Genomic DNA, 27494 nt, shown 5'->3' on the forward strand with positions numbered 1-27494 from the left:
TACAATAAAGCGTGTTCAATTTTAATATTGCTCTTACCATGTGATAAGCCGGATTTATACTTTTGGTTTATTGCATGATTATGAGAGATAATTATCATTTATATGTTACATTCACATCTGTCATCGGTTACAATTCCATTGTAATAAAAGGTTAAACTCGCAGATGGGATGATATTTCATTTATTCTGCTCCTTTCATCAAAGTCTTATACTGATGATGTTCCTCGGGGGTGGAGTTAGTTGTCACATGACTTTATATACCTGCCAACTGTAGAAAATAGAATATGGGGGAAGCTTAAATGGTATATCAGGAAAATGAGCCCCAAGTTTCTAGCTGGTCGAACCACACTGTGACTACATGGGGGCAACAAACGTGTAATGTAGAGGTGAGAAGCTCAGACTCGGTGGGATCGGAGCTCAAGTAATTAGTAGAGACAAAATTGTAATCAAAATAAAGACCCTTCTGTTCTGTTACACAAAAAACAAACCCTAACTTGTGACATCATTGGCGTGCATCATGACCCCCTTAAACTGGGGACCTCATGCCTAAAACAAAAAATGTTCAAAAATGGTTGTCCCACCACCAATCACACCATTTTCAGTATTTGGTTTTGCCCTTGAGGAGTAGATAGTTTATTCTGTCCTTTTACTCCTTTTCCACATACTCAAACACCAACGAGTCCCCTCCAAAACTGGCCACAAAAATTAACTGTCGTCCCTGCACCTTGATGGAGGTGAACGCACGAGCCTCTAGGACTTTGAGTTCCTGCACCGGCACCAGAGGTCCTATGGGCCCCTCCTTATCATTGGTCTTTTCAATCTCCCAATGTTTCCATTTCTCCAGCCGGTAGACCCATGTATAGCCAAAGTCATTTCCAAGAAGAGCGTGCCATCGTTGGCCAAGCATCATGGGCTGAAAGACATGGGACCCTCTGGAGGGTAACTGCTGGAGCTGCCGAAACACAGAGCCATCCCACCGGACAAGGGACGAATCGCCCATGTAGCGAACCAAGCAGGCAAAGATGCCATCTTCTGCATCCGTGAAGTGTTTAACAGCATAGACATCCCAAGCTTCAGGAATATCCGTAAGACGCTCCAGCCGCTTGTTCTCGAACCGATACACAAGGGGCCTCTGGGAACCGCTGCTCATGATGAGATGAGGAGAACCAGAGAGCATAAGAGGTTCGGCATCGGTGTCCTTGTACCATCGCGGGAGCTGCTGTTGAGGGTAGAAACCACGACCGTCCCATCGATACAAGGTGCTGGCTCCAGACTTGGCACTGTCTGCAACGATGAAGTAGTGTTCCCCTTCTGCTGAGGTGAAGCTTTCAATGTCGTTGGGTTTTCGGATATCGGGGAAGTGCTGGAAACGATGGAAGGCAGATGGGCTCCCGGGTGAGGGGTCCCGCCGGTAGACCGAAGTGCCACCATACAGTTGGGCCACCACAACGAATAGCTGCTTACCTATAACAAGCGGCAGGCAGGAGACCACGGAAATGCCTGAGCGGTCAAAAGAAGAAAACAAGTAAGACCATAACCATATAATGCGGACAATATCGGTTCCCGCATAGACCTCTGGAAAATAGGGGCAGCTCACACAAGAGGTCTCCAAAATTAAGCTAAAGTGTTCATTCCCCTCTGCAAGTTCTCAGTTAAGATGTGTGCTTGACCAAGACCATCAGCTATGCAATTCATATCTCAGGAGCACATTTTTCTGAAATGTGGCTCCTGGGAGGTAGTGCCTATTATGCAAATTTAAACAAGCAAGTCAGGGGCGGAGCCTGGAGATGTTCAGGTTTTTTTTTTAACTAACATCACTCTAATTCCCACAGTAACTAGTCCTATGGGCAAAATGTCCGTGGAGTCACAAGTTTCTGCAGAAGTCTAGAGAAGGATCCTAAAGGCGAGTCCAACTTTGATTTGTATTGATTCTGCCATGTCTTGATTAGGCCTAATAATTCCAACAGTTGAGGGTTTAGTACAATGTATCTGGTCTAGACAATCATCTGTGAGCGAAATTCCTCCACAGCACAAATCTCAGTCTCCCATCAGTATTGCGTATAGTTCTTGAAGTTTTTGAGATTTTCTAGACTGGATACAACTGTACCAAAAATTCAATTTAAAGATTATTTTCTCCAAAGGGTGTCTATGATAAGAAGCAGTGGTGGGCAATAACCTCTCCCCCCATCCCGGGGCAGCATCGCTCACCTTTGATAGCATCGTAGTATCTGAATTGATACGCCACATGATCCCACTCCATGAAGGTGCACCTGCCATCAAACGGGTGCGTGATCACCACATAATGCTCCGTGTTATAGTCAAAAGCCTTGACGGACAAGGAGGGAAGCTTAAATGTCCACCGCTGTACGATGTCTGGGGGAAGAGATGCTGGTTACCTCCTTATTACTCTACCCCCTCGGTATTATGCGGCTTTCCCCAGTCGCCGCTGATGATATAGTTGTACCAATTAGCTATCATCCATCTTTTTATGGGTTTAGTGTACAAATAATGTGTTACACTGCTTTACAGTGGGAAAAGGCTGCACAAAGTTTCTCTTCTGCTCCTTACTTGATGGAAAAATGCAAATTGTAAATGACTAATTAGGATAAGTAGCCGTCCAAAGGTTATGGTCAACTGTAAAAGTATATGGAAGCTGCACAATGTATAGAAACTGATCTCTTTCCTTTTAACAGTTAATAAATAAAAGATCTAAGTAAATGACAGTCACACATTGCTTTTCAGCCATGCTTCCACAGAATTAAAAAAATAAATAAATCTCATGAAATATCCCTGGACAGAAATGATGGAATCCTTAACTTAATATTTTGTTGCACAACCTTTTGAAGCAATCACTGCAATCAAACGATTCCTGTAGCTGTCAATGAGAGTTCTGCATCTCTTGACTGGTATTTTGGCCGCTCCTCAAGAGCAAACTGCTCCTGTTGTCTCATGTTTGAAGGTTGCCTTTTCCAGACGCCATGTTTCAGCTCTTTCCAGAGATGCCCAATAGGATTTAGGTCAGGGCTCCTAGAAGGCCACTTCAGAATAGTCCAATCTTTTCCTCTTAGCCATTCTTGGGTGTTTTTAGCTGTGTGTTTTGGGTCATGATCCTGTTACAAGACCCATGACCTGTGACTGAGACCAAGCTTTCTGACACTGGGCAGCACATTTGTCTGTAGAATCCCTTGATAGTGTTGAGATTTCATTGTACCCTGCACAGATTCTAGACACCCTGTGCCAGATGCAGCAAAGCAGCCCCAGAACATAACAGAGCCTCCTCCATGTTTCACAGTAGGGACAGTGTTCTTTTCTTGATATTCTTCATTTTTCCGTCTGTGAACACAGAGCTGATGTGCCTTGGCAAAAAGTTCCATTTTTGACTCATCTGTCCATAGGACATTCTCCCAGAAGCTTTGTGTCTTGACAACATGTAGTTTGGCAAATTCTAGTCTGGCTTTTTAATGTTTTTTTTGTCAACAATGGTGTCCTCCTTGGTCGTCTCCCATGAAGTCCACTTTGGCTCATACAACGACGGATGGTGTGATCTGACACTGATGTTCCTTGAGCGTGAAGTTCACCTTTAATCCGTTTAGAAGTTTTTCTGGCTCTTTTGTTACCATTCGTATTATCCGTCTCTTTGATTTGTCATCAGTTTTCCTCCTGCGGCCACATCCAGGGAGGTCGGCTACAGTCCACGGATCTTACATTTCTGAATAATATGTGCAGCTGTAGTCACAGGAACATCACGCTGCTTGGAGATGGTCTTATAACTTTTACCTTTAACATGTTTGTCTATAATTTTCTTTGTAATCTCCTGAGACAACTCTTTCCTTCGCTTCCTCTGGTCCATGTTGAGTGTGATACACACCATGTCACCACACAGCACAGTGAGGATCTGTAGCCCTATATACAGGCCACTCACTGATTCCAAGATCGTAGACACCTGTGATGATAGTTAGTGGTCACACCATGATTTAACATGTCATTTTTGACCCATTATTTTCAGGGGTCCCATCATTTCTGTCCAGGCCTATTTCATGGTTTTTTGTTTTTTTTAAATTTTATGGAAGCATGGTTGAAAAGCAATGTCTGACTTTCATTTGTTCATTTTCATGGATCTTTTATTTATTATTACTTTTGTCAGATTCAAGGTCCTCTCCCCTCTGTATTTGTGATTGTTAGTTTGTTTGCTGTAAGTGATATCTGTAATTTGTATGTAATCCCTTCTTATGTACAGCACCATGGAATCAATGGCGTCATTAAACGAGGGGTACCAACAATTTTGACCACATGTGTATATATAAAGGATATCATTTTGTGTATGTTCCTCTAGGCTTATGTAATGATTATAGGCATGCTGGTGTGTTTTATTATTGATCTAATATTGTCTACATGCATTCATTTTTATTTTCTCTTTATTGGTCTACTCCTCTGACAGTGTCTGTTCAATTGTGCCTCTGGCTAACCTTTACACAGTGTGTATGTAAAGTCATGGTGCACTTTTGAGCAGTCACTGGAAGGTAACCCAAAAAATGATAGAAATGTGAAATCTGATCCAAATAATAGAAAAACTCTCCCAGTTTCATCCTTATTTAGTGCAGTTTGATGTGGGCTCCATTTGTTGCTCTACACACATCCAAATGATAGCGAAGTTCTTGCTATGCACGGGTAAGGATGTCCAGTGTAACAGAGTGAATATCGTCTGTGATTCTCTGTTTTAAGTGATTAATGTTGTTGATACGTTCAATGTACACATGTTTTTTCACATAGTAAAAGTCTAATGGTGTCAGATCCGGGGATCGTGATGGCTATGGCTTGACAGAACCCCTGTCTATCCACTGCCGGGGAAATGTTCTATGCAGAACGTCACAAACAATGGTGGCGTAGTGTGGAGGAGTGCTGTCCTGTTGAAAGATGACACCTTCTGGAAATTGTGGCACTGCATGCAATTCCAACATGTCAAGATAGTGTTTGCCATCACAAGAGCGCTCAGTGAAAAAAAATGAGCCTACCACCTTATCATGCATCAGGCCACACCACACGTTGACTTTAGGGGTGTTATGTTCATACTTAATGTAGGCATGGAAAACCACACAGTTGGCATAAGCTTGTGGTTGCATGATGTCACAGACCTGGCGAGTTCAGTTTATCGGGGGGTTAATCTGACTGGGGGCTCAGCAACAGTTGAAATGAGTTTGTGTTGTTTGATTGGTTCTTGTTATCTCTCCTCATGAAAAGGTCTGATACGACTGGGCCAGAGAAAGGGTGTCAAAATGTAAATTATAAATATATCCTGTGACTGGTCAAAAGTGCACCATGACTTTATGGACACACTGTAGATATTTTCCCATATTTGTTTTACCCCATTTTTCCCTTTTGTTCTTATTCTTGTATGTTTCTCACATTCATTCAGTAGATTTGGGTTCAAGTACCATCTCTATGCTGATGACACCCAATTATACACTTCTGCTCCTGATATCTTGCCTGCTTTATTAGAAAACACGAGTGATTGTCTTACCGCTGTCTCTAACATCATGTCCTCCCTCTATCTGAAACTGAACCTGTCAAAAACTGAACTTGTGTTCTCTCCCTCTACTAACCTACCTTTGCCTGACATTGCCATCTCCGTGTGCGGTTCCACCATTACTCCCAAGCAACATGGCCGCTGCCTTGGGGTCATACTTGATTCTGAGCTTTCATTCACCCCCCACATTCGACCACTGGCTCGCTCTTATCTGCATCTCAAAAACATTTCTAGAATTCGCCCTTTTCTTACTTTCGACTCTGCAAAAACTCTTACTGTTTCACTTATTCATTCTCGTCTGGACTATTGTAACGCTCTACTAATCGGCCTCCCTCTTACCAAACTCTCCCTGCTCCAATCTGTCCTGAATGCTGCAGCCAGGATCCTATCCCTCACCAGTCGTTACACTGATGCCTCTACCCTGTGCCAGTCATTACACTGGCTACCCATCCACTCCAGAATCCAGTACAAAACTACTACCCTCATCCACAAAGCACTCCATGGCTCAGCACCACCCTACATCTCCTCCATTTCTCAATCTACCTCCCTACCCGTGCTCTCCGTTCTGCTAACGACCTGAGGTTAACATCCTCAATAATCAGAATCTCCCATTCCTGTCTCCAAGACTTTTGATGTGCTGCGCCAATTCTCATTCTCTGGAATGCACTACCCAGGTTAATACGATTTTTTTTTTTTTTTAAAGGGAACCTGTCAACCCCCCCAGGCGTTTTTAACTAAAAGAGCCACCTTGTGCAGCAGTAATGCTGAACTCTGACAAGGTGGCTCTTTTAGTTCTGGGTACTGTAATTTGTCCAAAATACCTTTCTTCAGTCCTGGAGGCAGGCCTTTCCCCCCTGCTGCAGACGCCACACAGCCGTCACTCAAATCTTCTTGGTGCCGGGCGCCGCCTCCTCAGCGCTGTTTTGAAATGAGCCGGCGCCTGTGCTCTTTTCTCCTGCCTTGGGCAGGCGCAGTGAGCGCTGCCTGTCCTCTGTCCTCATATGCAGTCTAGCTGACTGCGCCTGTGCGGCCGCCCTGCCTGTGAATCCCAGCCCCGTAGTATGAATAAATCAGAAGACACTGCGGGGCTGGGATTCACAGGCGCAGTCAGCTAGACTGTATGAGGACAGAGGACGGGCAGCGCTCACTGCGCCTGCCCAAGGCAGGAGAAAGGAGCGCAGGCGCCGCATCATTTCAAAACAGCAGTGAGGAGGCGGCGCCCGGCGCCAAGAAGACTCGATTGACGGCTGTGTGGCATTTGCAGCAGGGGGGGAAAGGCCTTCCTCCTTGTCTGAAGACAAGGTATTTGGGGCAGATTATAAAACGGATTATTTCTGCAGTTACAGCACCAATAACTAAAAGAGCCACCTTGTCAGAATGCAGCATTACTGCTGCACAAGGTGGCTCTTTTAGTTAAAAACGCCTGGGGGGGTGACAGGTTCCCTTTAAGCGTGCCCTAAAAATGCATTTGTTCAGACTGGCCTACCGCCTCAACGCATTAACCTAACTATCCCTGTGTGGCCTATTCAAAAAACGTCAACCATAACCAGGTTCCTCACATCATGTTCTCATACACTTCATGCAGTTAATAGCCTCTGTGTCTGTACTGCTACATACTTAGGCCGGTAACTGGTTCATGCAGCTTTACATGAACACCCGAGCCTTACACTATGGCTGGTCCGAACAACGAAAGCAATTGTCACCATCCACCTCTCGTGTCTCCCCTTTTCCTCATAGATTGTAGCTTGAGAGCAGCAGGGCCCTCATTCCTCCTGGTATCTGTTTTGATCTGTGTTTATTATTATGCTGCAATGTCTATTGTCTGTACAAGTCCCCTATATAATGTAAAGTGCTGCGGTACATGTTTGCGCTCTAGAAATGTAAAATTATTCTTCTTCTTATTCCTTCTTTGCTGTTAATCGGCATTTGTGTGGATGTATTAATTTGGTTGTGGCTATCTCCTGTTTGCCTTTTCCCTTCTGATTGCTAATTGTCCCCTCCTGTGGTTGATTAGACTTCCTGTTGGCTCTCCCTCCGGACCCCACCTGTTTTGCATTTCCTGTGCCCTTAATGTGCTATAAATGTAGTCTCTTAAGGTACCTTCACACGAAACGACGCTGCAGCGATAGCGACAACGATGCCGATCGCTGCAGCGTCACTGTTTGATCGCTGGAGAGCTGTCACACAGACCGCTCTCCAGCGACCAACGATGCCGAGGTCCCCGGGTAACCAGGGTAAACATCGGGTTGCTAAGCGCAGGGCCGCGCTTAGTAACCCGATGTTTACCCTGGTTACCAGCGTAAAAAAAACAAACAGTACATACTTACATTCGCGTCCCCCGGCGTCCGCTTCCTGCTACTGACTGACTGACTGAGCGTCGGCAGTAGCAGGGCACAGCGGTGACGTCACCGCTGTGCTGTGGTTTCACTTTCACTTTGCGGCGCTCAGTCAGTGTGGGAAGCGGACGGCGGGGGACGCGAATGTAAGTATGTACAGTTTGGTTTTTTTACATTTTACACTGGTAACCAGGGTAAACATCGGGTTACTAAGCGCGGCCCTGCGCTTAGTAACCCGATGTTTACCCTGGTTACCAGTGTAAAACATCGCTGGTATCGTTGCTTTTGCTGTCAAACACAATGATACACGGCGATCGGACGACCAAATAAAGTTCTGAACTTTATTCAGCGACCAGCGACATCACAGCAGGATCCTGATCACTGCTGCGTGTCAAACACAACGATATCGCTATCCAGGACGCTGCAACGTCACGGATCGCTAGCGATATCGTTACAAAGTCGTTTCGTGTGAAGGTACCTTTAGGTCTGTGTGAAAAGTATGTCTTTTAAGTATGCAGCAGAAATAATAACAGAAATGAGAACACCAGGTAAGACTCAGAATTATACCTCACTTCGCCAACAACAAAAATACACAAACAAAATAACCATACTAACAATTTCCCCTCCATTATTTCAAACGCTCACACATCCACATGCTCGCCCTCTCTCAGCCTCTCCACACTGCTGGACAAACAACTCCCATGTCTTAACACACACATAATAACTACTATTACAATGCCGTCCTATCACTCACAAAGCAATACAAATACCATAAATATTACTAACTTCAAATCTGTGCCCCTGCTCCCTCTCTGAGTCGCTATGTAATGCCAGATCCATCTGCACTAAACTCCATCTGATTAACCACCTCTTTACCTCTTGTAAGTTAGCCCTCCTAAGCCTCACAGATACATGGCTGACACCCTCCAACACCACCTCCCCTTTCCCTCTATCCCACCACCATCTGCTCACCTTCTCATCCCTGTCCTCCTCACAGGTCATCCATGTCGAGCAACATGCGCACCCCTGCAGAAACCTCGCACACCTACACGCCCACACACTCTCAGACTCCATCCTACCACTGGCAGCCATATCCTCACTCCACGACACGGACAGTGCTTTCTACAATGCCACCTTCACATCAGCCACCATCTTATTCACCCCTATCATGCATAGGCAGAGTGCAACACATCAATAGACAACCATCACAAAAAAGCTCAAACCAACTGTCCAGAATTGCAGCAAAACACATTTGCAAGACAACTTCACTGTATTCCAACAGGTAACACTCACATTAAAATCTGCCCTCACCTCTGCTAAACAGGCCAACTCCACAACCCTGTATCCTCGCTATCCTACAACCCCAAACAGTTCATCAACACTTAACTCCCTCCTCTCTGCCACACACTTCAAAAATAAGATCACCCAGACAAGGCAAGTCTTCATTGGTCAACCACCACAACCCCTCTGTATACCAGACCAATGCCTAAACACCATAACCTGTATGTTTTTAATTTTTTGGACACTTTTGCTTGTTTTGTTTTATTTTGGGTTATTGGTGCCAGATATACACCTATTTTTCCTCTACTTATTTCATTACCCTTCCGGTGTACGGTACAACACCCCACATTATTTATTTGCAGGGCCGCTCCATCACTTCGCTGTAACAGCCCACTTCCCCATATTAAGTGCCATACTAACTGCTGCTGACGCAGTAGAAGTCTGCGTCGTTGAGCTCATGTAAGCCTTTCCCCTTGACCTTTGCTGGTTCCTCACAAGGTAAAGGAGGCCACATGGCCACACTCTTCCCTGCTCCGTGTGCCCACTGCACCAGCCACTTAATCTGACAATCACAGTGTAGAGGATTCCCACGAAGATCTCTGCAAAAAAAAAATTAAAGTGAAGAAAGTTACAAACCTGGAACATAAAAATCCACTCCGACACATCAAGGGATTAAAGTCTTCTGGAACTTTGGAATCAACTTTTGACTCCGTAAATCCCAGCGATACAAAACATTGCACAGATCCGAGCTATAAATATAAAGAAAGATCACATAAACATTTGTTGCATTTGTATCCAGTCTTTTGTGGAGTGAACACATCCACAGCACAAATCTGTCTGCTTTTTCCTGCACTGATACATTGTAGCAGTCTGGAGTCCAGCTTGTTTATCCTTTTAGAAGACCGGATACAATTGTGACAAACCTTCAGCTATTACACATATTAGATCCATATAAATTTTCATCCTCTATATGTAAAGTATTTCTTGATAGCAACCAGAGATCTAAAAAAAAATAAAAATTTTACAGCTTTCTAATAGACTTTATGATTAATCTTTATCTAAAGCTGGTCTAATGCTTCTAGAAGACCATGCACACAAAGGGGTACTGTCACTTTAAAAGCAGACGTTCATCTTGACCAGCAGATTGTTTGTCTGGGGGTGCTGGGCTAATATTGGGCATATAACAAAGCAGATGCAGGAATCCGAGCCCCCAGATACACTCAGTAAGATACACAAGGAATACAACGATCACAGAGGATTTCTAGAGAAGGATCATCAATCAATCAGCATAGTCTTCTTTATAGCAACATTTGATTTAACATAAAATTTGATACTTTTTTTGCTAGCAATAAGTTCTGAGTGTCAGGTGCCCCTTTTTCCAAGCTTTGTGACCCATCTCTCTACCCAAAAATAGTGAATCCAACACCCTGAACGATGCCGCTTTTAATAAAACCCAATAAAAAAGTATCAAATTTAACAAAAACCTTAATAATCAACTTGTATCCTATGGAACTTTGTAACAATTGTTCTTTTCTAGAAGTTTTTTTTGGGGACCAGTGCCATATTGTGATGATGATCTCCAACCCAAAATCCCAGCATGCTCTGACAGCCACTCAAGGGTAAGACAGTGGTCTCCAGAGACTGGCCAGAGGAGTCCATCACTTACATGTGTTTGATGGCTGTGAGGGTCCGAAATAATCCGCTGGGAAGAGATTCCAGGTGATTATTGGCCAAACTCCTGTACGGAGAAGAAAAAAGACGAAATTAAGACTAAAATATCCTTAAACATGGTTTATTCTCAGTCTGAATGTTCTCCACACCACCTGCTCACGTCAATCATCATCAGATCCCTCCAACCCTTATACTCACAGGTGGATCAGTGACCTCAGGCCTCGTAATGCGTTTCCTGAAATTTGCTTGATATTGTTGTTTTCAATAAACCTAAAGAAGATTAAGACAATTTAGGTCTACAGAAAAATACAGAGATGGCAATGGTAGGACATGGATTTTTGATGGCCATGGTTGAATTTTGGACATAGGATCCAATCCCAAACCGTAAGTCATGTTGACCACCTTACTGGTCTATAGGCCTTGCTAGGGTTCCTTTTGTATGTTCTGTAGTCAGATGATTATTTGACTTGGTGTTGTGGCCAAATGGTCTCCACTATAATGATCTAGACTGGACCCTAGATGAGCGAGAGGATGAAGATGGCTCCCAGTAGTAAGACCATCTCTAATAAAACTTCTGGTGGTGGTAGACATGCATTATTTAATGGATTGTCCATGCTGAAAACTACAACATTTCATAGGATCCACTGTTAATAATTTCCACCACTATTTTGGGCCACATTTGACCTCTCTGATGGCCAAGAAAGTCCAGTTTGCCATGGATGTTCCAATTAGCCAAGAAATATAATTCTACATCCATATATGCAATCTCCACATCCACCTCTAGGCGCTTTGCTGTCCTTCAGCCATTAATATGGAGTCGGCCTTTCTGGCAATATAAAAGCTACCTTTCTCATGGGAAAGAAGATTTTGGATTCATCTGTGGGGGTTTTTGCCACTTCATCCAGAAGATCATGTGTGAGGTCAAACCCTGATGTTGGGGTGAGGCCACTCTCACCATCTCGGTTTTAGTTCATCCTCAAGGTTGAGGTCTGGGCTCAGTGTAGACCAGAGGTCAAACCACCCACTGATCATAACATGATAACATATCCTACCAATATTTATTGTATTGCCTGCTGCAGTGCAGTAGCACACAACCTCCACCAGGGGGTGCGGGTGAAGGAAAACAGGTATACTCTCAGTGAAAGCACAGAGCAGCAGGCAGGAGCCACTAGGTGGCGAAAGAGTAGTCAGACAAGGCCGGGTCAGCAACAGAGAGGGAATGAAGAACCAGAGGTCACAGCAATATACATGGTCGGAAACAAGCCAAAGAAGTCAGAGCCGAACGGGAGCAGGAAAGCCAGAAATGCAAGACAGTCAAACAGGTCAGAGAACAAGCCGAGTCAAGTACCAAGGGTTCACAATATGGAGAGCAAGTACAACAACGAGCAAAGTCACAGGGGAACACAGGATCGGGACTTAGGTAAACGAGCAGAGGATAAATCGGGGTATAACGGGGTCAGCTGCTCAAGCCAGAGACAGGAACTATAACTGATGCTGCTTGCAGGTAACAGCGGACTGAAATAGTCCGACAGATCCCAAAACGAGCCAATGAAGATTAACCCCCGCATGACCATCCCGGGGAGAGAATAATCAGAAACACACCCCGGACTGGATCATTACATTATATGTTATTAATTTACACGATGAGTATATTTCTCTGTTTATGGCTCTATAAGGGGTAACAGGTTGGGTTATGTGACTTGTATTCTTGGGCAAATTTTCATCTCTCCTACGAATGTTTTGTGTGTGGATAAAATAATTCTTTCAAAACGTTGGACCAGATGAACCCCAAGGAAAACATTTTTGTTCTTTCTGATATAATTTATCTATTGGGCAGGAAATAAATATTCCATACTTGGACATTCATACAGAAATGTGAACGCCTGGCCTTAGATCGGAAGAACTTACAAGTACTCCAAGTGTTTCAACTTCAGAAAGGCGTCATCTGAAATCTCCTCGAAGGAACAAGACGTGAAGAGTCTAAAAATACAAAATTAGAGTATGTTAATCCACGAGAAGACAAACATAAGGAAGGACCAAACTTCTCAGAACGTCAACATTCCATTAAACTGTTCCTACAGAAACGAACTGTACAGATATAGAGAGAAGTTCCTTTGCCCAAGGTGGCAACAGTGGAAAGTTAGACCCCTCATATAAAATGTAGATAGCTTCCAACCACTGACCAACATCACATGAAAGTTAGTTTCATAATGCACCATTAGATTCTATATATATATATATATATATATATATATATATATATATATATATATATATATAATTCACGGCACATACAGTGGGGGAGATAAGTATTTGATCCGTTGCCGATTTTGTAAGTTCGCCCACTGACAAAGACATGGACAGTCTATAATTGTAAGGGTAGGTTAATTTTAACATTGGGAGGTAGAATATATGAAATAAAATCCAGAAAATCACATTGTATAAATTATATAAATTTATTTGCATTTTGCAGTGAGAAGTAAATATTTGATCCCCTACTAACCATTAAGAGTTCTGGCTCCTACAGACCAGTTAGACTCCTAGTCAGCTCGTTACCTGCATTAAAGAAAGCTGTCTTACATAGTCACCTTTATAAAAGACTCCTATCCACAGACTCAATCAGTCAGACTGTAACCTCTGCAACATGGGCAAGACCAAAGAGCTTTATAAGGATGTCAGGGACAAGATCATAGAACTGCACAAAGCTGGATTGGGCTACAAAACGTAAGTAAGTAAGTAAGACGCTGGGTGAGATGGAGACAACTGTGCAATAGTAAGAAAATGGAACACATACAAAATGACTGCCAGTCGACATCGATCTGAGGCACCATGCAAAATCTCACCTCGTGGGGTATCCTTGATCATGAGGAAGGTGAGAGATCAGCCTAAACCTACACAGGGGGAACTTGTTACTGATCTCAAGGCAGCTGGAACCACAGTCACCAAGAAAACCATTGGTAACACATTACACCGTAAAGGTTTACAATCCCGCAGTGCCCGCAAAGTCTCCCTGCTCTAGAAGGCACATGTGCAGGCCTGTCTGAAGTTTGCCAATGAACACCAGGATGATTCTGTGAGTGATTGGGAGAAGGTGCTGTGGTCAGATGAGACAAAAACTAAGGTCTTTGACATTAACTCAACTCGCCATGTTTGGAGGAAGAGAAATGCTGCCTGTGACCAAAGAACACCATCCCTACTGTCAAGCATGGAGGTGGAAACAGGTTTTGGGGGTGTTTCTCTGCTAAGGGCACAGGACTACTTCACTGTATCAATGGGAGAATGGATGGAGCTATGTACCGTAAAATCCTGAGTGACAACCTCCTTCCCTCCGCCAGGACATAACAAAAAATGGGTCATGGTTGGGTCTTCCAGCAAGACAATGACCCAAAACATACAGCCAAGGCAACAAAGGAGTGGCTCAAAAAGAAGCACATTAAGGTGATTGAGTGGCCTAGCCAGTCTCCAGACCTTAATCCCATAGAAAAATTATGGAGGGAGTTGAAGCTCCAAGTTGCCAAGCGACGGCCTCAAACTCTTAATGATTTTAGAGATGATCTGCAAAGAGGAGTGGAGCAAAATTCCTCCTGACATGTGCGCAAACCTCATCATCAACTATAAAACCGTCTGACTGCTCTGCTTGCCAACAAGGGTTTTACCACCAAGTATTAAGTCTTGTTTGCCAGAGGGATCAAATACTTATTTCTCACTGCAAAATGCAAATTTATCTAATTTATACGATGTGATTTTCTGGATTTTATCTTTGATATTCTATCTCTCAATGTTAAAATGAACCTACCATTAAAATTATAGACTGTTCATGTCTTTGTCAGTGGGCAAACTTACAAAAATCGGCAAGGGATCAAATACTTATTTCTCCCATTGTAAAGGATTAGACTTTTTCTGCTGGTCCAGGTTGTGACAATGGAGGTCCGGTTAAAGACATCCCAATGGAAATATTTGGCCTCGGAAGCTTTCAGCTAGTCAGTTAGCTGCAGTTTGTCACTATCCAGCTTCCCAGTCTCTAATTATTTCATTTTAATTTCTTTTTATTTTAGTTTTTCAAAAATAGAAACAAAATTGATTGCAAAACAATGAAATTCGAAATTAGGCCAGCTCATTAGAAGAGCAATGTTACCGACGTCTACAGTGGCGGCAATAAAGCAGAATGAAAGCAATAAGACGTCAACAAACAGTTGGGTTTTGTCACAAGCAATTAGAAGCTAATGAGAAAACTTACAAGATCTGCATCGTCTGCGACAGGGTGAAGCTGTCGGAGGGGATGTTCTGGAAGCCGCATCTGAGGAACGAGCTGGTGGTGGTGCGGAGAGAAATGTCAGGTGAAGAAAATAACAGGAGGCAAAAAAATGAAAAAAAAAAAAATATCCATTGTAACTTTGTAACTTTTGGAACCAACAGTAAGATCCATGACTAATCTAAATGGGTCCTTTTCTTGGGCAGTTGGGAGTCACCATCATATCTAAACCTCTTTTTTTTTTCTTCCATGAGAAAAAGTTCTCATGGTCTATCAAAAAAGTTCTCATGGTCGAATGTACGTCCTATATTTGTCTCCACTAAACCCAAGGTCCAACAAGAGTCAGAACTGGTTGCTTCACCTCACCAAAATTTAGGGATACACCCACCACACCTTCTTTTACAAGGTGGGGTGAGTGTATCCTTTCTTTGTTTTTGTAGGACAGAAGGGTGTTGTGATCCTCTAATCGGTTCTACCCTTTTTGGAGCTGTAGGAAGACCCAAGACGTCAGGGAAGATAGATTGCAGAAGACATGATCTGGACCCTTCTTCAGAGAGATCATCTTTCGTAATACGTATGCCCTGGGTGAGTTACTTTGTGCCCTATATTTATGCATAGCTTCTAACAGATTGACGACTCATCTCCACCCCTGCCATGTTGGATAGTATTCATCTCAGGGGTTCTGCAGACAACCGGTAATTTGGCTTAATGTTGTGGCTGAGTGTTTGCCATTGTCATGGTCTTGCCTGACTCTTGAAGAAGAGGGATTAGGATTCTTCTCAAGAGTAAGACCATCTATAATAAGCTTCTGGATGGTGGACCTGGCTTCTCTATTGAAATTACCATGCAGAAAACCCCTATTGTAAGACGCTACAATCTTATGAATCTTAGCTCGGTCTTCAAAAATATCCACTTCCAATTCGCTCATTTATTAAACATGTTTTTCACTAATCTCTCTGCATCGTATATCTCCGAGGACTCCGGTGGGATAATTGTATTCAGAATTACGGGAATTTAATCCTCAATTAGGAAAAGAACAATGCGATTTACGGCTTCAAACACCTTAGGCTGCATAGACGTAAGAACGTAGAATATAATCTGGTCAATGAACTCGGGGCAACCTCAACTAAGTCTACTATTTTGGACAATGCCTTTAGAAAAACTATCATTCTCATTTCTTGACAGATGGGGCTAAAATAACCTGAATTTTAGACTTGGTGGTTAACGTTTAATGTGCATTTTGGGTAAAGTTTTTGAAATACTTTGAACCAGTTCTTCTTTGATATCCTACGTTGACTTCTACAAACCCTACAGTGTGGTAGACGTGTTGAATTTGGTGAGGATTTGTTTGACTTACACGGAGATGATATCCAAGGAATAAGTGCTGGGAATGTGGTTGGACCCATCACAGAGGACATTGTCGATGGTGCAATTGCAGGATGCTGGACACTTCCATCTCGGAGGTCTCTTTGCTCTCATCAAACATGAGGGAACGATTCCCAAGAAGAATATGAGGCCAACCGACAGGCAGATTGATAGTCTCATTGTTGGCTGGGTGTTCTGTGTGTCTTCCTTATGATCACATTGTATCTTCTCGCTATTAAGGCGTTTCTACCTTAGGTCCCATCTACTGTAGCATCCCACCTTCCATTGTCCGCTCTTATTTACATGCACGTCCCATAGTTTTGTGGTTCTGATTCTGTATATTTAGAAAACAGAAATGTTAAGTTACAAGATAAAATAGATGGTTATATAAGACCCTTTAGATGTAATGGCCCAGTAGGTGAACTGTATGATCAGGTCTCCTTACAAGAGACCAATGAGTAATGAGAGGTAACATGTAACAACGTGTAACATAATCTACTATATAATTGTCTAAGGGTCACTTCCGTCTGTCTGTCTGTCACGGAAATCCCGCGTCGCTGATTGGTCGCGGCCTGAGGCCCCTGCAGTCAGTTCCCCCTCCCTACTCCCCCCCCCAGTCAGCGCCCACATAGCGTTAACTGGACTGCCTTACACCGTGGCACCGTCACCAACTTTTTACTATTGATGCTGCCTATGCAGCATCAATAGTAAAAATATCTAATGTTAAAAATAATAAAAAAATAAAAAAATCATTAAATACTCACCCTTCGACGGTCCCTGGATCCAGCCCAGGCCTTTCCCGCTCCTCGCGCGCCGCTCCGGTCCCCAGAATGCATTGCGGCAATGACCGGAGATGACGTAGCGGTCTCGCGAGACATCATCACGTGTTATTGCCGTTTGGGACCGGAGCGGCGTGCGAGGAACGGGAAAGGCCTGGGCTGGATCCGGGGGCCGTTGGAGGGTGAGTATATTACTATTTTTTATTTTAATTCTTTTTTTTTTTTTTTTTTACAGGGATATGGTGCCCACATTGCTATATACTACGTGGGCTGTGTTATATACTACGTGGGCTGTGTTATATACTACGTGGGTAGTGTTATATACTGCGTGAGCTCTGCAATATACTGTGTGGGCCCTGCAATATAGTGCATCGGCTCTGTAATATACTGCGTCGGCTCTGCAATATTCTACATGGCTGTGCTATATACTACATGGGCTGTGCTATATACTACGTGGACTGTGCAATATACTACGTGGACTGTGCAATATACTACGCGGCTGTGCTATATACTACGTGGCTGTGCAATATACTACTTGGCTGTGCAATATACTACGTGGGACTACGTGGGCTGTGTTATATACTACGTCACTGTGCTATATACTACGTCGGCTGTGCAATATACTACATGGGCTGTGTAATATATTACGTGGCTGTAATATACTGCGTGGGCTGTACAATATACTACGTGGGCTGTGCTATATACTACGTGGCTGTGCAATATACTACTTGACTGCTATATACTACATGGACTGCAATATACTACGTGGACTGTGCAATATACTACGTGGCTGTGCAATATACTACTTGGCTGTGCTATATACTATGTGGGACTACGTGGCTGTGTTATATACTGCATGGGCTGTGTAAGGCCAGGATCTCACTGCATTAACAGCAGCCCGTTCAACACATGCTTTAACGGGCTGCTGTTAACGCAAGTGCCCGACTTGTCATACCACTAGCGCAGATAGAGCTAGCAGATGCTCTATCTGCGCTAGCAGTGACGGACCAGGAAATGCTGCAGCCCGCGTCCCAGGGTCCGTCACTCAATGACGGCACATCGCTAGCGCACGCCCACAATGGGCGTGCACTAGCGATGCATCCGACATTGAACTAAATGGTGGCGTTAACGGACTACGTTACACCGCATTATGCCACGGTGTAACGTAGTCCATCTAATGGATGACTAAAACGTAATGTGAACCTGGCCTTATATACTACATCGCTGTGCTTTATACTACGTGGGCTGTGTAATATACTACATTGCTGTGTAATATACTGTGTGGGCTGTGCTATATACTACGTGGGCTGTGTTATATACTACGTGGCTGTGTTATACACTACGTGGGCTGTGCTGTATACTACGTGGGCTGTGTAATATACTACGTGGCTGTGTAGTATACTGCGTGGGCTGTGCAATATACTATGTGGCTGTGCTATATACTATGTGGCTGTGCTATATACTATGTGGCTGTGCAATATACTATGTGGCTGTGCAATATACTATGTGGCTGTGCAATATACTACGTGGGCTGTGCAATATAATACGTGGCTGTGCAATTTACTGCGTGGGCTGTGCAATATACTATGTGGGCTGTGCAATTTACTACGTGGGCTGTGCAATATACTATGTGGGCTGTGCAATATGCTATGTGGGCTGTGCAATATACTACGTGGGCTGTTGTGAATTCTGTTTTTGGGCTCCCTCTGGTGGTTACTGGTGGTACTGGTTGACTGGTGTCTTGTTTTTTCCAGTGCACCTGTTTCCATTTGGAAATTGGGAGTCTCCTATTTAGTCTGGCTTCCCAGTCATTGCAGTGCCGGCAATCAATGTTATCAGAGCACCTTGTTGCTTGCTTCCTGCTCCAAGTCTGCAAGTCAGCTAAGTTGAATCTTTGGCTTTTGTGTTTGTTTTGTCCAGCATGCATTTTCATATCTCGTGCGGCTGGAAGCTCTAGTGATCTGGAATTGCTACTCCGGTGTCATGAGTTGACAACGGAGTTAAGGTAATTCCAGGATGGCTGTTCAGGGTTTTGAGGTGACCGCGAAGTCCTCTTTGGTATATTCCGCTATCTAGTCAGAGGGCCTCGCTTTGCTGAATCTATATTCATACTGCGTTTGTGTTTTCCTCTTACCTAACCGTTATTATATGTGAGGGGCTACTATAACCTTTGGGGTTTCCCTGGAGGCAAGTCAGGTCTGTGTATTCCTCTATTAGGGGTAGTTAGTTCTCCGGCTGGCGCGAGGTGTCTAGAGACAACGTAGGCACACCCCCTGGCTATTTTTAGTTGCGTGTTAGGTTCAGTATCGCGGTTACCTAAGATACCATCCTTCCTAGAGCTTGTCTGTTTTTTGCCTAAGTCCCTGCCATTGGGAATCATGACAGTATTGCCGGCCTAATGTATTAAGAGTATTGGCTGAAGAAAGAGAGTAAAAAGAAGTTTCTGACACTTTTTTTTTTTTTTTTGCTCAGAAGTTCTCCTAGCCATAATTGCAGTCTGCTGTTTTTTGTTTTTTTTTCTCTCCTCTTAACCCCTGAATGGCTCAGATCTCTGCTGTTGAAAAATGGATATCCAGAGTTTAGCTTCAAACCTAAATGCTCTCGCTTCTAAGGTTCAAAATATCCAAGAATATGTTATGCATGCTCCTGTGTCTGAACCCAAGATTCCTATACCTGAGTTCTTTTCTGGAGATAGATCTCGTTTTTTGAATTTTAAGCACAATTGTAAATTGTATCTTTCTCTGAGATCTCGCTCCGCTGGAGATTCCGCTCAGCAGGTTAAAATTATTATTTCCTTGTTGCGGGGTGACCCCCAGAATTGGGCATTTGCATTGGCACCAGGGGATCCTGTGCTGCTCAGTGTGGATGCGTTTTTTCTGGCACTGGGGTTGCTCTATGAGGAACCTAATTTGGAGATTCAGGCTGAAAAGGCCTTAATAGCCCTCTCTCAAGGGCATGATGAAGCTGAAATATATTGTCAAAAATTTCGAAAATGGTCTGTGCTTACTCAGTGGAATGAGTGCGCCCTGGCAGCGAATTTCAGAGAAGGTCTCTCTGACGCCGTTAAAGATGTCATGGTGGGGTTTCCTACGCCCACAGGTCTGAATGAATCCATGACTATGGCTATTCAGATTGATCGGCGTTTACGGGAGCGCAAACCTGTGCACCATTTGGCGGTGTCTTCTGAGCAGGCACCAGAGATTATGCAATGTGATAGAATTCTGTCCAGAGGTGAACGGCAGAATTATAGGCGCAAAAATGGGTTGTGCTTCTACTGTGGTGATTCTGCTCATGTTATATCAGCATGCTCTAAACGCACAAAAAAGGTTGATAAGTCTTTTTCAATTGGCACCTTACAATCTAAGTTTATTTTGTCTGTAACTTTGATTTGTTCATTGTCATCTATCACTGTGAATGCCTATGTGGATTCTGGCGCTTCCTTGAGTCTTATGGATTGGTCCTTTGCCAGACGTTGTGGGTTTAGCCTAGAGCCTTTGGAAGTTCCTATCCCTCTGAAGGGTATCGACTCCACACCTTTGGCTAGGAATAAACCACAATTCTGGACACAAGTGACTATGTGTATGACTCCTGACCATCGGGAGGTGATTCGCTTCCTTGTGTTGCATAACTTGCATGATGTCTTAGTGCTTGGATTGCCATGGTTGCAAACTCATAATCCAGTCCTTGACTGGAAAACAATGTCTGTGTTAAGCTGGGGATGTTGGGGGGCTCATGGGGAAGTACCTTTGGTTTCCATTGCTTCATCTACTCCCTCTGAAATTCCGGCATTTTTGTCTGATTTTTGTGATGTTTTTGAGGAGCCTAAACTTGGTTCTCTTCCCCCTCACCGGGATTGTGATTGCGCTATAGAATTGATTCCTGGCAGCAAGTTTCCCAAGGGTCGTTTGTTCAATCTGTCTGTGCCTGAGCATGCTGCTATGCGAGAGTATATTAAGGAGTCCTTGGAAAAGGGACATATCCGTCCATCCTCATCCCCTTTAGGAGCAGGTTTTTTTTTCGTGGGTAAAAAAGATGGCTCCCTGAGGCCCTGTATTGATTATCGCTTGTTGAATAAGATTACAGTCAAATATCAGTATCCTTTGCCACTATTGACTGATTTATTTGCTCGTATTAAAGGGGCAAAGTGGTTCTCTAAGGTTGATCTTCGGGGTGCGTATAATTTGGTGCGGATTAAGCAGGGAGATGAGTGGAAAACTGCATTTAATACGCCCGAGGGCCATTTTGAGTATTTGGTAATGCCTTTTGGTCTTTCTAATGCTCCTTCAGTTTTTCAGTCCTTTATGCACGATATTTTCCATAAATACCTGGATAAATTTATGATTGTGTATTTGTATGATATTTTGATTTTTTCGGATGACTGGGAGTCGCATGTTCAACAGGTTAGGAAGGTTTTTCAGGTTTTGCGGTCCAATTCTTTGTTTGTAAAGGGTTCAAAGTGCATTTTTGGGGTTCAGAAGATCTCCTTTTTGGGGTATATTTTTTCCCCTTCTTCTGTTGAGATGGATCCTGTCAAGGTTCGGGCTATTTGTGATTGGACGCAGCCTACTTCCCTGAAGAGTCTTCAGAAGTTCTTGGGCTTTGCTAATTTCTATCGTCGATTTATAACTGGGTTTTCAAGTGTGGTTAGACCTCTGACTGATTTGACTAAGAAGGGTGCTGATGTTGCCAATTGGTCCTCTGCGGCTGTGGAGGCCTTTCGGGAGCTTAAGCGCCGCTTTTCTTCTGCCCCTGTGTTGCGTCAGCCTGATGTTTCGCTCCCTTTTCAGGTTGAGGTTGATGCTTCCGAGATTGGAGCAGGGGCGGTTTTGTTGCAGAAAGGTCCCGATTGCTCAGTGATGAGACCATGTGCATTCTTCTCTCGAAAATTTTCGCCCGCCGAGCGAAATTATGATGTCGGTAATCGGGAGCTCTTGGCTATGAAGTGGGCATTTGAGGAGTGGCGTCATTGGCTTGAGGGTGCTAGACATCAGGTGGTGGTCTTGACTGATCACAAGAATCTGATTTACCTTGAGTCTGCCAGGCGTCTGAATCCTAGACAGGCGCGCTGGTCTTTGTTTTTCTCCCGGTTTAATTTTGTGGTTTCATACTTGCCGGGCTCGAAAAATGTGAAGGCAGATGCTCTTTCTAGGAGTTTTGAGCCTGACTCCTCTGGTGATTCTGAACCTACGGGTATCCTTAAGGATGGAGTGATTTTGTCTGCTGTCTCCCCAGACTTGCGGCGTGCTTTGCAGGAGTTTCAGACTGATAGGCCTGATCGTTGTCCGCCTGGGAGATTGTTCGTTCCAGATGAGTGGACCAGTAGAGTCATCTCAGAGGTTCATTCTTCTGTGTTGGCAGGCCACCCTGGAATTTTTGGTACCAGAGATTTGGTGGCCAGATCCTTCTGGTGGCCTTCCTTGTCTCGGGATGTGCGTACCTTTGTGCAGTCTTGTGATGTTTGTGCTCGGGCCAAGCCTTGCTGTTCTCGGGCTAGTGGATTATTGTTGTCCTTGCCTATTCCGAAGAGGCCGTGGACGCACATCTCTATGGACTTTATCTCGGATCTCCTGGTTTCTCAGAAAATGTCTGTCATTTGGGTGGTGTGTGACCGTTTTTCTAAGATGGTTCATTTGGTACCCTTGCCCAAATTGCCTTCTTCATCGGAGTTGGTTCCTTTGTTTTTTCAGAATGTGGTTCGTTTACATGGTATCCCGGAAAACATCGTTTCTGACAGGGGATCTCAATTTGTGTCCAGGTTCTGGCGAGCGTTCTGTGCCAGGATGGGCATTGATTTGTCTTTTTCATCTGCGTTCCATCCCCAGACTAATGGCCAGACGGAGCGAACTAATCAGACCTTGGAGACTTATTTGAGGTGTTTTGTGTCTGCTGATCAGGATGATTGGGTCGCCTTTTTGCCGTTGGCAGAGTTTGCCCTCAATAATCGGGCCAGTTCTGCCACTCTGGTTTCTCCTTTCTTTTGCAATTCAGGGTTTCACCCTCGTTTTTCATCTGGCCAGGTGGAATCTTCGGATTGTCCTGGAGTGGACACTGTGGTGGATAGACTGCACCAGATTTGGAGTCATGTGGTGGACAATTTGAAGCTGTCTCAGGAGAAGACTCAGCAGTTTGCTAATCGTCATCGTCGTGTGGGTCATCATCTCCGTGTTGGGGACTTGGTGTGGTTGTCTTCTCGTTTTGTCCCTATGAAGGTCTCCTCTCCTAAGTTTAAGCCTCGGTTTATAGGTCCTTATAAGATTTTGGAGATTCTTAATCCTGTATCTTTTCGTTTGGATCTACCAGCATCTTTCACCATTCATAATGTCTTCCATCAGTCGTTGTTGCGGAGGTACGAGGTACCGGTTGTTCCTTCTGTTGAGCCTCCTGCTCCTGTGCTGGTGGAGGGTGAATTGGAGTATGTTGTGGAGAAGATTTTGGACTCTCGCATTTCCAGACGGAGACTTCAGTATTTGGTTAAATGGAAGGGATACGGTCAGGAGGATAATTCTTGGGTGACTGCCTCTGATGTTCATGCTTCGGATTTGGTTCGCGCCTTTCATAGGGCGCATCCAGATCGCCCTGGTGGTTCTCATGAGGGTTCGGTGCCCCCTCCTTAAGGGGGGGGTACTGTTGTGAATTCTGTTTTTGGGCTCCCTCTGGTGGTTACTGGTGGTACTGGTTGACTGATGTCTTGTTTTTTTCCAGTGCACCTGTTTCCATTTGGAAATTGGGAGTCTCCTATTTAGTCTGGCTTCCCAGTCATTGCAGTGCCGGCAATCAATGTTATCAGAGCACCTTGTTGCTTGCTTCCTGCTCCAAGTCTGCAAGTCAGCTAAGTTGAATCTTTGGCTTTTGTGTTTGTTTTGTCCAGCATGCATTTTCATATCTCGTGCGGCTGGAAGCTCTAGTGATCTGGAATTGCTACTCCGGTGTCATGAGTTGACAACGGAGTTAAGGTAATTCCAGGATGGCTGTTCAGGGTTTTGAGGTGACTGCGAAGTCCTCTTTGGTATATTCCGCTATCTAGTCAGAGGGCCTCGCTTTGCTGAATCTATATTCATACTGCGTTTGTGTTTTCCTCTTACCTAACCGTTATTATATGTGGGGGGCTACTATAACCTTTGGGGTTTCCCTGGAGGCAAGTCAGGTCTGTGTATTCCTCTATTAGGGGTAGTTAGTTCTCCGGCTGGCGCGAGGTGTCTAGAGACAATGTAGGCACACCCCCTGGCTATTTTTAGTTGCGTGTTAGGTTCAGTATCGCGGTTACCTAAGATACCATCCTTCCTAGAGCTTGTCCGTTTTTTGCCTAAGTCCCTGCCATTGGGAATCATGACAGTGGGCTGTGCAATATACTATGTGGGCTGTGCAATATACTACGTGGGCTGTGCAATATACTATGTGGGCTGTGCTACATACTAAGTGGCTGTGCAATATACTATGTAGGCTGTGTTATACACTACGTGGGCTATGTTATATACTGCGTTGGCTGTGTTATATACTACGTGGCTGTGTTATATGCTATGTGGGCTGTTATATACTACGTGAGCTGTGTTATATACTATGTGGCTGTATTATATGCTATGTGGGCTGCTATATACTACGTAGCTTTGCTATATACTACGTGGCTGTGCTATATACTATGTGGCTGTGCTATATACTACGTGGCTGTGCTATATACTACGTGGCTGTGCTATATACTACGTGGCTCTGCTATATACTATGTGGCTGTATTATATGCTATGTGGGCTGCTATATACTACGTGGCTGTGCCATATATTACATTGCTGTGCTATATACTACGTGGCCGGCTGTGAACAATCAGCGACAGGCGCACTCCGGCCGCAAATTGGCGTGGGATTTGAACCATGCTTCGCTAGTTGGTCGCGCCCGGCCAGCCAAATTGTGTATTCATTGCATTATTCTAAAATCTTCATAAATAAATTACATATATATTCTAGAATACCCGGTGAGTTAGAATCGGGCCACCATCTAGTATACATATATTGTCCATAAATAGAAAATGGCAGCACTTGCCGCTCCTGGTGCAATCTTCTATTCAATAACGTACAGTCATGGCAGTGGGATACATGCGCGTGAACAAATGCGGACAACGGCTATTTCATGCTGTGTGACTTTCTACGGGTCCAAAGGTCACACACATATATGTATTTGTAAAGATTGCTGGCTGATGACTATCAATGTTGGGGAAAGATTACTGTTTTTCCAAAAACAGCACCACCCCAGCTACAGGTTGTGTGTGGTATTGCAGCTTAGTCGCTTTCAGTTCAATAGAGCAAAAATGAAATACCACTAACAGAGTCTGGAGGACAAAAGGGGTCTAGAGTGAAGAGGGGTCTGGAGGACAGAGGTGGGCGAAGGGCGAGTGGGTCTGGAGGACTGAGGAGGATGGAGGAGTCTTGAGGACAGAGGTGGGCGAAGGGTCTGGAGGATGGAGGAGGGCGAGTGGGTCTGGAGGACTGAGGAGGATGGAGGTGTCTTGAGGACAGAGGTGGGCCAAGGGTGGGGGGGATCTGGAGGACAGAGGGGTCTGGAGGATGGAGAAGGGCGAGTGGGTCTGGAGGACTGAAGAGGATGGAGGTGTCTTGAGGACAGAGGAGGGCCAAGGGTGGGGGATCTGGAGGACAGAGGGGTCTGGAGGATGGAGAAGGATGGAGGTGTCTTGACGACAGAGGAGGGCGAAGGGTGGGGGGATCTGGAGGACAGAGGGGTCTGGAGGATGGAAAAGGGCCAGTGGGTCTGGAGGACTGAGGAGGATGGAGGTGTCTTGAGGACAGAGGTGGGCCAAGGGGTCTGGATAACAGAGGAGGTGGGATCTGGAGGACAGAGGGGTCTGGAGAACAAAGGAGGGTGAGTGGGTCTGTGGGAAGGCGAAGGGGTCTGGCGGAGGGGTCTGGAGGACGGAGAAGGGTGGAGGCGTCTGGAGGACGGAGGGGTCAATTAATTTCAATTCAGTGGAGAAGATGCAATACCACTAGTAACCTGTGGACAGTTGTGGCGCTGTTTTGTTTTTTCGGCAAGAATGCAATCGTATTTTCGTAATCATTATAAACTTCTTACGACTGTATAGAGGAAAGGATCAGATCACACCTGGCCAAGACCACAACTTCAGTAATGGGACAGAGAACTCCACAGGAATGAAGTGAGTCACGCTTTATACACTTGGTATGGCCAGCCTCAGGCAGAAAGTGATAGACGTGCAGGTGGTTGGCAAGGTTTAATGAAAGCGACGGACTAAAATATCCAGGGACAGTCTTCAAACAAGTTTAAAAAAGAAAAACAAAGTTTGACTTTTTAACTCTGAATCCATCAGTCAGACCGGGTCTTAGGGCAATAGTCAGAACTCTCCCGCAAGGGGCCATAATTGAGATTTACTGCTCATGTGTGTTGAGTGATACCTAAAGCTCAAGAGCCATGAAAATAATCAGAACGTAAAGTGGTCGATTCAACAAAAGAGTGAAAATTGAGCTAACGTCAAATAACGCCTTAAATGTCAATAATAGAAAACAAAGAGAAATAGGAGAAATTGTTGAAATAGTCAAATAAAATTCTGCACAATTTTTGGTCATATACCGAGTATTGTCACATGTATCGATGGAAGTTTTCCAACATGTCCATTACTTCTTTGATAACTTCTTAAGGATTAGAACAATTGGAACAGTATCAAAAATTTCCAAAGAATCTCACTTACCACAAATGATGGGTCTGATCTTGTCTTAAACGTTCTCCGTCTTTCTTGGCATCTCTATCACATCTTCTGTTTCTTGAGAAGTCTCCTTGGTGGTTCTTCTCCTTCCCCCATATGTCCGCCGCCCTCCCTCTTTCGGGCCGTGCCCTTCCCTCCTTATATCTGGACTATTTTCGCACTTTTCCCCCTCGTCTATAGAGTGTTGGTGTCTTGCAGCCGCTGACACAATGTGTTGTTTGACAGATTCCTTGGGACGGCTCGGAAGGACGGGCCAGATGATGTGCGTTTGGAACATACTTGTGCCAATTTGCTCTTCTGTTTGTCGAAGCTTGTGGTTATATTGTTGTTGTTAATAACTGTTGAGTATGACGATTTGTCATAGTTCTGGAATTACTGCAAAAAAAAATAGAAATTTATAGTTATAATGTTTCCAGGATTAGAAATACACGTCTGCTTTCTTCCAAAAACACCAGGATGAACATCTAAGGGTTGTCCTCCCCGTTATCCTTATCTTTAATGAGGTCCTTGACTACTCAACGTGACCACAATCTCTTCTGGTGTACTGCTGATGACAGTGATTGGCT

At 44.4% G+C, this 27494-nt stretch overlaps 1 protein-coding gene across 1 annotated transcript; it reads right to left on the reverse strand.

Moving 5' to 3' along the window:
- LOC143770520 (leucine-rich glioma-inactivated protein 1-like) lies at window positions 1-27248 on the reverse strand. The gene is made up of 9 exons (XM_077260201.1): window positions 26914-27248; window positions 16421-16762; window positions 15049-15120; window positions 12720-12791; window positions 11010-11081; window positions 10807-10878; window positions 9561-9739; window positions 2208-2372; window positions 1-1499 (listed from the first exon to the last, which is right to left on the reverse strand). Exons 2-9 carry the CDS (start codon window positions 16606-16608, stop codon window positions 646-648), a joined length of 1674 nt encoding a protein of 557 aa, XP_077116316.1. The 5' UTR covers window positions 16609-16762; window positions 26914-27248; the 3' UTR covers window positions 1-645.
- Between the last annotated feature and the right edge of the window lie 246 nt (window positions 27249-27494).

This window comes from Ranitomeya variabilis, chromosome 4 (assembly GCF_051348905.1).
Source record: "Ranitomeya variabilis isolate aRanVar5 chromosome 4, aRanVar5.hap1, whole genome shotgun sequence".
In the NCBI taxonomy this organism is placed as follows: domain Eukaryota; kingdom Metazoa; phylum Chordata; class Amphibia; order Anura; family Dendrobatidae; genus Ranitomeya; species Ranitomeya variabilis.